The following is a 12,473-nucleotide window of genomic DNA, read 5'->3' as shown; positions in this document are numbered from 1 at the left end:
AATAAACTAGAACTAATGGTTCTTACAGTTCAGAGTCAACAGGCCTTGCCTGTTCAACCTGACTGTGACATAAGGAACACCACCCTTCAATTTTGTTAACCTGGTGAAGCTGAAATCAGATAATGAATGAACAAACAGATAGCAGATTTAAGGACAAACAAGAGTATTTGAAATAAATTTTCCTTACCTCATTAATACTAACTTCTGCCTCTACATACTGTAGACCTTTCTGGATGATAGAAATCAATGCAGCAGGTGGGACGAGGGCACCATTGATGTTAGACTGACTGATATGGCTTTCTATACCAAAGGTAAACGCTGAATGAGAAAATCCTAAAAGCAGAAGAAAACGTCTAAGAATTTATTCTCCTAGTGGCAACATGCTATAGGACACAAATGAAAGACCTCTGTAATCTTTCAAAATCGCAATCCACCATCTGGAATCCCAGACTGTTAGCTAAGGTCAAATACGTTTTAAACAAAAGAAATACCAAAATCCAAACATATTAACTTTTACATATTTTCCTTTTCACTTTAATTACATAAAATATGATATAAAATCTCTAGTACATATAAAATTTAGCCATGGCACATAACTTTCCTCAAAGAATAGCATCTACCTTTAAAGCTGGGCAGCAGGGGGGAATGGGGGGCAGTCTTTGGAAATCATGTGAGTCAATTGCTTCACTAAAGATAATTTAGGCCAAGATAAATTAAGGTGACATTTGATATTTCTGTCAAACACAGAATAAATCCAATATTTTGCAGGGTTTTTTTTTAACTTAGGAAATAAAAAGCAAACTAAAGTTATAAAACATGAAAATTTTTATGCTAAATCTCACTGTATGTATGAGTTAAATGCAAAAAAAAATTACTAATTATTTGCCACTTAGTAATAACCCATCTAAATGAAAGCTTTAGGAAGTAAAAGTTAGCAAGTAAATAGCCAGTTTCTATCAGCAATTCTTAAGTTTTAATTTGAAATACTTAAACCCAAAATATATAATAAAAATCTCTTTATATGTCGGTCTCGTTTTATGAAAGTCTAAACTCAAAGGTTAAATTCTAGTAAAATGATAAACGCATGTGCACTTATTCTCTTTACTAAAACATCCACCAGAGCTTATCATTAAATAGTAACTGTCATTAATGTATTTTAAGCAATTCAATCACATTATACATATAATACGGAATGTTAAGAAACTTTCATGCTAACTAAATGAACACGGGCTTACTTGTGTCTTAAATGGATTTAAAAACCCATGTAATAACTATCCTAGTTTTTTAGTGCTGACTCTGTGTCTTGATGCATTTTGTGCTTCCACTTTTAGGCTTCTGTGGCACTTATGAATAGTCTAGAATAAAATACTATGGACTCACACAAAGCATGTGGCTAGGAAAGATTTTAGTCAGTAGACAAAGTACACCTAAGTTGGTTTTCCTCGTGGCTCCTTCCTCCCCTCTTGGAAACACCTGGCCATTCTACTCCTGCAACCCATAGTGAGAAGTGAAAAGACATTTCAAGTCTTTGATTTTAACTCATGATTTTGCCTACAGGCATGATCATTATTAAACACATTTATGGTTTTCAGCTTAATCTGAGCTCAGAGAGATGGCTAAGAAACATAGTAATGAAACTAAGAAACATAACAATGAAAAAGAGCATCATTCTGCACTGTCCCTATCAGGAAACCCATAACTACTTGAATGTGAGTAGATTCCAAATTGCCAGGGTAGAAGGCTAATAATAAAGGCTGGGAAGGATGGGGAGAGACGGTAAAAGATAAGGCAGTAAAATCCATAAGCAGTGAGGCTGCAGAGCCCTGTTTTCAATTATATGCCCTTCCCTAAATAAATTCTGCAGTAAGTCATAAACGGGAAAAAAAGCTAAACAGCCAAGTGGCTTAGAGATTTACAAAGACTTCAAGATGGACAATACCATTTATGGAGGGTCTGCACCATGCACACATATATAGTTTTGTTATTTTATAATTTGAGCTAACAGATGGGAAAACAGCCACTAACAGGGTAAGGATTTACTTTTTTAAGTTTTTATTTAAATTCCAGTTAGTTAACACACAGTGTAATATTAGTTTTAGGTGTACAATTTAGTGATTCAACATCATACCACACCCAGTGCTCATCACAAGTGCACTCCTTAATCCCCATCACCTGTTTAACCCAGCCCCCACCCACCTCCGCTCCAGTAATCCTCCGTTTGTTCTCTATAGGTAAGAGTCTGTTTTTTGGTTTGTCTCTTTCCCCTTCCTACGTTCATCTGTTTTGTTTCTTAAATTCCACATGAGTGAAATCATATGGTATTTGTCTTTTGCTGACTTATTTTGCTCCATCCATGGTGTTGTAAATGGCAGGATTTCATTTTTTATGGCTGAGGAATATTCCATTGTGTATACATACCACATTATCTTTAAGAGGATAAGGATTTAAATTCATTCAGAGACCATGGAGGTAACCACTACATTCCGTTGCTCCTACTGAACAATTAAGTTAAAATATGGTCAAGGATAAAGCTAAGACAGAGTGAGCTCCTGTTTACTAATAGAAAATGAAAATAGAAAATAGAAAATAGAAAAACATCCAGGACTTCTGTACCCTCTAATTCATGAGTACAACTTAAAATAATCAAAATCATCACATTTAGACCCTGTTCAGACAGAGTTCAAGCTTATGTCCAAGAATATCCTAAGGGTTGCAGGCGGAACAATGTCGATTTTGGGCTGGCATTTTGTATATCCCGAATTTGTTCTATCAGACCAGGAGAGAAGCTATCCCAGGTGCTTACATCCATCTCAAATAGTAAAAAACAACTCTGAAAGGGTTATTAGCATTGTTTGGACACTTCACACTAATGTCTACCCTAAAAAAGGTCCACAATTAAAAACATTCTGCTTCAATAAATGTTGAATTCAACTGTAATTTTTAAATTTCTAGTCATAGCACTACATGGCAGCTTAGATTATTATATTCAAAACTACTTTTCTTGGAGCGCCTGGGTGGCTCAGTCATTAAGCTTCTGCCTTCGGCTCAGGTCATGATCCCAGGGTCCTGGGATCGAGCCCCACATCGGGCTCCCTGCTCAGCGGAGAGCCTGCTTCTCCCTCTCCCACTCCCCCTGCTTGCGTTCCCTCTCTCGCTGTGTCTGTCAAAATTATAAATAAAATCTTTAAAAAAAAAAAAACACACTACTTTTCTTATTCCCCTCCCTAAAACTTCGTTTTCCTTAGAAATCTGACCTTACTTCATTACACCTGAAAGTCATCCTAACTTTTACCTTGACCCCTAGTGCTCCACCATTCACCAAATCCTATCAATCCTACCTCTCTGGTCTCTGTCATCAGCTTTCCTTTTCTCCTGGAACCTGGTTTAGTTCCCCATCATCCATAGCCTACAATTACTACCCCCAAGTTCCTCTTTCCCCAGCTCAGTCCATGTGCCACGCTACAGCTAGGGCATTATCTGTGAAACAAAACCAATCACATCACTCCTTACTTGGGCACTTTCAATGATCCCTTTGGTCTTCTCAATAAAGGCCAAATTTCTAAGTATGACACACAGTTACCTTTGTAATCTCACCCTACTTATCTCTCCAGACTCATCTCTCCAATTCCATGCCCCCCACCCTTCTTCACATTACACATTAAATTCAAGTGAGTGCCAATTATATGTAGCACCATGAATATGCTATGCTATCTCATGCTTTTGTATCTCATGTGTTCCTAAGTTCTTTCCTCCTATTTGAATGCAGGGGAAGTCCTTTCTTTCACTACCCTAGAGGGGGATCTTTCTCTGTTATGCTAATCCTATAGTTTGTTATAGGTACAGTATGTACCACACCGAATGGTTATCTTGTGTGTATGTGTATGATGCTAGAGCTAGACTAGGCTACTTGAAGAAAGAGTTGATGTCTAGTAAATCTTTTCATTCTGGAAACCTAGAATGTTACCTAATTTAACTAATGCTCAATAAACATTTGTTAAATCAGAATGCAATTCTACTGTAACATATTTTGGCACATCAGAAAAGCTATGAATCCAAAAATAAAAGCATCTGACTTAACTCTTCCTTAAAAAACAAAACTAAAGGGGTGCCTGGGTGGCTCAGCTGGTTGAGCGACTGCCTTCGGCTCAGGTCATGATCCTGGAGTCCCTGGATCGAGTCCCGCATCGGGCTCCCTGCTCAGTGGGGAGTCTGCTTCTCCCTCTGACCCTCACCCCTCTCATGTGCTCTCTCTCTCTCTCATTCTCGCTCTCTCAAATAAACAAATAAAATCTTAAAAAAAAAACAAAACTAAAACTTGAACCAGGTTATGCCAAAAAATATTTCCATTTATCTGTAAATACATGTGCAGGAAATATTTTTTCAGGGGCAGCTTTTGATTTACATAGTAGAAGGCAAAAGAGATTCACCTAAATCTGTGAGATGTTAAAGACTGGTTTGATTGCTTAAAATAGCAACCCTTCTTTCCAGGAGTAAGTGCAAATCTGATATAAATAATACCTTTGTAATCAAGTACTCTACAAATTCCCTAGGGTGATTAACATTTGGAAGGTAGAAAAGAGATTCCAGAAAGGAATTAAGGCTAAAAACCATGAAGTTTAGTATACAGTAACTCAGGAATAAAGACAAGCAGTGGCGGGGGAGGCGTGGTAACTCAGGAGCCTACAAGACCCCATGCATGGTTCCCACATAAGAAACAAGATCACGAAACAACTGTTTTCTACATACTGCTTGTTTCAGGGACGGCGTTCCCTTGGGATGACAGGGGCTGTGTTTTCAAAGAGGTATTAGTCCTTCAGAGCAAGCCAACTCTCCTTTGCAAACAGACTACAGCAACATGAAAACGGGCCTTGAACGTCACTGCTATGGTACACGGTGACTGAACAACAGCAACAACACACAAAGCTTAACTATTACCACGACACAGTCCAGGAGGAAAATCTAATAATCCAAGATCCTATTTAAGCTTCAGGTAAAAACAAAAACAAAACAAAAAACAAAAAAAACCCCAGAAAATTATATCCCTGCTCCCATCACCACAAACTCCCTTGTCCCCAAATCCATTTCCAACTGTGTCCTACAGACCCAGATTTTTGTTTATTCTAAAAAGTTCCATACTTACACGCTTAAAGATTTTAGGAAAGGCAAAAAGGAGGGGCAAAAAATGCTAGAGGGGATCTTGCATGCTGAAGATTTAGACCCAGTACTTATAAGAAAAATAATGGACAACATGGAGAAGGAAAAAAATTTAAATACCAAACCCAAGTGCAACTGTATTTCCTTTTTCTCTTTACACACTGTTTGCCTCCATCACAATGTAACACACTGGCCTACACAATTCTGTGCCCTAATATTTTTAAGGGCTAATTCTGCCCTTAAAATATATATATAACCATGAACATTCTACATGAACTATATTTTCTGAAATAATTTTACTATCATACTATTTGGCCAATGAATGTACTCAACTAGTAAATTATTCATCCCATCGATGGAAAGTATTTAGACTTTCTCAATGTTTACTACTTAGGAATGTTACCTCAAACACCTACATGTATAGGCTTTTGCCAGGTATATATATTTTTTCTCCTTAGGATGGATTCCCTCAAAAGTTGAGGGGGACATGGGCATTTTAAAGGAAGTTTTCATAACTGCACAATTGCTTTGCCCCCAAATTACGCAAATCTATAGTGCCATCAGCAATTTATGTTTCCCTGTACCCTTATTATTGCTGGCTATTCCTGAAAAAAATAAGCAAGAAGATTACTAGTAAGACCGAACAAGTTCTCTATTTGGTAATTATTAAATGACATTAGTCTTTTAACAAGCATGTCAGCAGTAATGTGTAAATAGGAATTTTCCTCTATCAGCAAAAAAAATAGTCATTCAGCTTATAAAAGAGAAAAACTGATTTGGAAGTATAAAATTTACCATTATTTTGGACAAGTACTTGCTGTTTATCATTAGTCATGTGTACAAGAACTATGTGACAAATCCATGTTACTGCATATTTTATCTGATTACAAAGCAAACTGTATGTGTATTTAACCTGCATTTCTGTAGCCAACCAATTACTCATAAAAATGAAAAGAAAGACTAGAGGCGGACATACCCAGTCCTGAACTCTCCTCACTCCAGGCCTTCATGGCTAGAGGCACTGAGAGCCAGTTTAACCTGACTCCATTCAGTTCACTGTTCAAGTCTGTTACCTTTATCTGAGTCAAGAGGAACTACACTGTCATTTGATGGCTGACATTTTCTTAGCCATTGTAGGGGTTAATACCAAATCATTAAATGAAAAAACAGAAACAAAACAAAAAACAACAAATAGGCTCTTTGGTGTTACAGATCAGAACCTGAACGTTATACATAAACATTCGGGTTAGTTTGTGCCTACTACGATATGTGTAGATTTCTAAATTAAGTGTGTATGCTCTTATAAACAAATAAAAGAACATCTGAAGGAAGCACCCTCTCAGAAAAAGTGGAGTAGTGCAAGGCCTATAACCAGCGAGACTGAATATCCCCTTGAAAAAGTTAGTGAACAGTGGAGCAAGGTGGGTGGTGGGAGAGACAAGCTGATCTTTGATGAACCAAATGCTTTAAGCTTACATACATCATCACCTTTTCATAAACCAAGACTGTATGGCAAGATGAACCTCCTCAGTTCTAAAAACATGAGGATTTTAAAATATGATAGCATTCAGAATCACAATCTAGAAAATAGCTCAGTAATAAGGACATACTGTTCCTGCATTTTCCAGTTAGTCTTCCATCATAAAATGCAACTGTTTCACAGCGTCCAATATTAAGTACACCATTCACCAAAATGCTACTGAGCTTTTAAACATATCATAGATGACAGTTTTATCTAGAATCAAGACTTCTCCCCCAAACAAAATACACATTTAAAGCAAAATAAAATTACATCTTACACAAAGCAACAAGAAAAAAGTTGGCACAAGTTCACAAATAATTGCTGGCACAATTTCTAAAGCTAGAGAAGACTCAATGCAAGGGGGGAAAAAAAAGTCCAAACCACCTTAAATCTTTTAAAATTAACACTGTATCAAGTTCTGTTCCATACGACTTAGCTGTACCCCTTAGTGCTTATTCTGCATATGGTTGCTAGATGTGAGTTATTAGGGCAATCAAACTATTAATGCCCTCGGGCGAACGCTAATTAAATGAAACATACTGAATAATCAAGTCAATCATTACTTACGGTACTACACACACTGTCAAATGCACTCAATTTTCAAGTCCTCTCAAAAGAGAAAAAAATTTCCTTTCCTAGAAAATTTTTGTTGACTATGAAAGCCTAAGTCTAGTTCACTGAAGTACAAAATGGTGATGACCAAAGTAACTTGTTAGAGACAGAACTGAGAAAAATAAAAAGACATCTTACAATAATATATACCTTCCTCTTAATTAGTTTAAATGAGTAGGGGAGGATGACTTATTTCAAACAGAAGCCTATAAAACATTTTGAGGCTGAATATCACAATGTAATCCCTTTTCAACAAGCAACAAGTTTTATGGATAAAGAAAAAAAATCAAAAGTTATATAATCTGGGGAGAGGAGATGGGCTTTTAATATATAATATATTCTAGTGCTGACAACATCGTAATAGGATGGTCATCTCATAGTATAAAGTTATGTAAAACAATTTGAGGGATTTTATTCTCGCTGGAGATGGATACCATAGTCCAGTCAACATTAAACAGTGTTTACAGAGAACAAATATTAGAAGTTCCTACTGGAAAACATTATTTCTAAATTATACATCTATCAAAACAGAACAAACTTTCATAAGGTGTTTTTTTGGACTTTCTGCGTGAGAGCTTTTAGATAATGAGACAAGCATGAAAAATTTTACTTTCCTTAGTGGTGGTCTTTAAAAACCAGTCCTGTGAAGGTCTTTTCACAAATACTTTTTTTGTCATGATTACTTTTCTTCCTACCTAGCTCCCTAAACCAATTCAGTACTCCAAAATACACCCAGAAAAGGAATTACTGGATTCCAAAATCAAATCACTTGCAAAAATGGCCATTTTTATGTATAATTAGAGATCAGAACCAAGAAACAGCTTTCGGAATAAGTCACCAAGTGCTGAGATGGGCTAGATTCTGAGCTCTATCTGAAACCTGGTCTGAGCTAACAGAACTATCAATTTCCTAAACTTTTTCCCATCTCCTACTTCTGGAAGTAACTTCAAATGAATGTCTCATGGTATCCTTTATGATATAAACATGCCTCATCATTCCTACAAAATCCTGCCTATAAATACAAATACACCTCTTTTAGTGGCACCTCCCTAATGTTTTAGTAGGGGGTATTCTCACACTCCAAATCTCAATATGTACACTTCATGCTTTCTACTTTATCTCGAAGAGCTACTAAACAGAATTTTTCTTTCAAGATATTGTGAACATGCTACATACCTGTTGTCAACTTTCTTGTCAAGTTCTAATTGTCCTACAACTAATAGGGACCAGTGGCTTTCAAATTTTTTATGCCCAAGAATCACCTGGGGCATTTGTAAAATGCAGATTCCTGGGCCCCACTCGCCGTTCTCTAAATGATTCTGATGCAGGTGGTCAGAGGATCAAACTTTAGAACTCTGGTATAGGCGGTTCTTAAATTTATGGCAAGTTACAAATTTAATAAAGGGACTGGTGTTCACATTTTCAGAGATGTGGCTTAACATTGTACTTCATTACGGATACACCGTAAAGTATAAACCTTTTTAAATACACAAAGCAAAACTAAGAACACAGTAAAAAATTATGAAGCACTTACTATGATAAGCAGCAGTCTACCACACAAAGTTTTTTTCTTAATATATAATCCTTGCAACATGGAACACCTTAAAATGTGGAATTTCAAAGGATTTTCTCTGAGAACATTAGCAACTTCAAGAAGACTTCTGGTAGTATTTAACCACTGGATACTCTTTCAGAAATTAATCCAGAGTATTATTTTACTGTCCCTTTTACTTGCTGTATTTTTTTTGTAGCAACATAAAACACCAATTTGTGGACTTCTGTTTGCTACAAAAATCTGAGTGTTCATTAACATCTCTAACTTCACCTTGCCCCACTTCATCTCAGTATAGGCTGAGCTACAGGATGCTGCTGAGCTATTCCACCTGTTTCTTATCTCCAGAAACAGCAGTTTCTTATGATTCAACCTAAGCAGCTGCCTTTACAATACACCTACAAGCCATTACATACATTTCTCATCTATTGGCCCTTCACAAAGTTTTCTACTTTAGTGTCCGAGGTCCCAAAGCTCTGGCTTAAATGGTGGTCAGTTTCAAAGGCATAGAAAGCAGGAGTTTGTTCTGACCCACCAATTCTTTCAATTTTAGCCCAAGTTACCAAGTAACAGTATTCAAGGCATGTGCATCTGTCTTATATATGTAATAATCACTAGGTCAGGTCACTACTTTTTCCACTTCATTAATCATTTTAATCTTGCTCAAAATATTCAATGGATATTGTCTTAGGATCTGCCTTCAATATCAGTTGACTAGTTGAAAAAGGAAAAAACAAAACAAGATCTATTCATTTCGAAGCTTCAGAACAAATTATTCTGCCTTAGCTGGTTACTTTTAGTTTCTTTTCTTTCTCCCTTTCTGCCCTCATTAGACATCATTTTCTCAGCTGTTTCAGGCCAGAGAGAAGCAATGATGGTGCCTGGGAATAGGAAGCTCCCAGAACTGGAGTGAAGCTGACAACAGCTCAGCAAGCAGGGGCATCGAAGATCTAAGGCCATGTTTGCACTCCCTGCATAGGAGAGGACAATGACTAAGCCCTGTCAGAAGAACTATCATTTCAAAATCAAAACTGAGAGGGCTCAATTCCTGCTCCTGGCCTTCTGTCCTCCCTCACATGCGCCAACCACAGTTACCCTTCTACACATACACTATGCCTCACCTTACTACTACAACGTCCCAACTTTAAGTTATGATTTCTAAAATTCAACCTTTCCAGCTTATTTCCGACTAACAAATGGTTCCATATCATGTTAATAAGCTGCACTCGCCAGTGCTGTCAATCTTTCACAGGTCCTGTGCCCCATCCAACCCAAGTTTCTACTTTTACATTTTCCTGCTTAACCTATCCCACATTTTCCCCTGTAGCTTTCCTTCTGTTTTAGGACGCCTCTTAATCTGTTTAAAAATGAACACTGATTTACTTAATATTTATTACAAATGACCTCCAATGATTTAATTTATTAATCACCTGCCAATGAACACATTAGTAAGAATTCAGGTCAAGGATAAACTAAATCGATAGGGATAATGATTATGAAAACATTCTGAAAAAATATGGCTAATTTAGTTTCAATAACATTTAGCTGAGGATTCTGAATATACATTATCAAATTGGTGCTATCTGAAAGTTTATATGTTCCTACTGACCGTGTGCAATCTCATTTCATAACAACTTATAAAAAATGGTCTTTGAACACTGAAAGCCAAACCACTTGTTAACAAATATTTGCCTGAGATGATTCCAACATATTTGAAAGAGTCAGAGAGTTAAACCATGCAGTAACACATAGCTTTAAAATGGCAGTCCAGACATTAAGGAAACATACAAAGTTCAACAGTTTGGACTGATACAAATTTCAAATGCATAAAAGGTTATTTTGAGAATATTAAAATAATTTGAGGCCTATTTACTTTATGAAAGTACTCACCTGACTCTTGCAAGTATCTATATACCAAGAAGTTGACCTCATCACTGCTTATACTCATCTTTATTCCCACTTAAACCATGAGGTCACAACACAGGATATAACCCTAAAAATAAAACAAAGTTAATTAAGTATTTTCTCAATAAAATATTTTAAAACAAAATGTAAACAATGTTGTAAAAACCATTCGATTTTATTATAAATGATGTAAAATGAAGGTTCTATATAGCCTAATGATAGATTATACCACCAAAACATGGCTGGTCTATTTTTCTGCAAGATAACATATTTGCAAAAAGGATTCAAAATTTATAAAAGGGCTTTACATTGTATTTTATATGACTGAATCAAATAGCATAAAAAGTTGTTTCCTCTTTCTCAATTGTAAAAAAAAAAAAAAGTACATTTTAGGAATCAGAATATTATTTAGGAAAAGAATGATTTTAGACCACTGGGTAAGGGATGAGCCATCTATACTGGTTTTATCTACATAATTTGAGAGGATTTGAAGTCTCTGTTTTCTCAACATCTAATCTGCAACGCTCAAGTTTCAAAAAGATCTAGCTAGTGTAAAGCAGAGAGGTGGGAATACAGTTTTGAAAACCCAAATGATATTCTCTTAATGGACATGCTTAAATCTTGAATTTAGAGGGAGGGAAAAAAGGAAATGGAGACCTAACTTAAATATGTTCTCATTATAACTTATCTGTTTTCATGTCACAGAAATTATTTAAAAAAGAAGTCAGCAAACATTTTTTGTACAGAGTCAGGCAGTAAATATGTTAGGCTTTGCAACCCATACACAGTTTCTGTTAAAACCACTCAACTCTATGGTTGTAGCACAAAAGCAGCAACAAATGAGATGTAGACAAATGAGTCTGGCCATGTTCCAATAAAATTTTATTTATGGATGCTGAAATTTGGATTTCATATGATGAAGTTGGATCATAAAATATTTCTCTTTGGACTTCTTTTCAAGCATTAAAAACACCACCACCACCTTTCTTAGCTTGTGGTCCTTATAGGCTAGTGGGCCAGATCTGATCCACAGACTGTGTACTTTCTTGGTCCCTTATTTTAAAAAGAATAGACTGACATCATTCAGTAAAGGGTTATCTAACATTATGTGCCTGTGTTCACTGTCCTGCTACATCATCAGTCTCTTTATGATGCACACTTCACGGGATATTTAAAAGTCACAAATTGTTAACAAACACCTGAGCAGGCTACTGTGTGAGGGGAACTGCTCCTGCCCTAAGTTGTAGAAAAAGTGGTGACTAAGCACATCAAGCTTCTGTCATAGAGAAGAACAAAGACAAACAAGGAAGTAATAACAACTTTCCAATGACTCACACAGAGTCTGGGAATACATCTTGAAGAAAGTATCACTCACTGGTGTTTAGCCCTGGAAGGATGGATGAGGAGAGGGAGAACACAAACGCTTGTGGGAGGAGGCAGGGAAGGGAAGACATCCAGTGAGCAGTAATAGTGGAAAGGCTGGATGAAGAAAGAGAAGCAAAACATGGAAGTAAGGCTCACAGCACAAACAAAAACCCTGTTCTGCGGGGCCCTGACAGCATCACTTAGAGAAAATACACTGACAGGTTTTAAGCGGGTAGCAGAATGACCAGACTGACACTGTATAAAGACCATCCTGGCTCGGATATGTAGAAGAGACTGGACAGAAAATGGACTAGAATAAGAGCTGAGGTAGGAGGACGTTGCAGGGGTCTAATGGACGAACAC

General features: G+C 36.6%; 1 protein-coding gene across 12 annotated transcripts in view; it reads right to left on the bottom strand.

Moving 5' to 3' along the window:
• TBL1XR1 (TBL1X/Y related 1) overlaps window positions 1-12,473 on the bottom strand; it is a 173,331-nt gene that overhangs the window by 28,377 nt on the left and 132,481 nt on the right. For 10 of the 12 annotated variants that reach the window (XM_025878598.1, XM_073897046.1, XM_025878604.2 and 7 more), the window contains 2 exons: window positions 10,731-10,833; window positions 188-333 (listed from right to left, as the gene is read on the bottom strand). In XM_025878598.1, coding sequence (XP_025734383.1) covers window positions 188-333; window positions 10,731-10,788 — 204 coding nt within the window. In that variant the 5' untranslated portion in view covers window positions 10,789-10,833. The remainder of the gene's footprint in view (window positions 1-187; window positions 334-10,730; window positions 10,834-12,473) is intronic. The other 2 variants (XM_073897086.1, XM_025878638.2) reach the window with 1 other exon arrangement.

Source organism: Callorhinus ursinus, unplaced genomic scaffold (genome assembly GCF_003265705.2).
Source record: "Callorhinus ursinus isolate GAN/ISIS: 27379988/994484 unplaced genomic scaffold, GSC_fseal_2.0 scaffold1, whole genome shotgun sequence".
NCBI classification, from domain to species: domain Eukaryota; kingdom Metazoa; phylum Chordata; class Mammalia; order Carnivora; family Otariidae; genus Callorhinus; species Callorhinus ursinus.
This window is presented reverse-complemented; position numbering and strand designations above follow the sequence as displayed.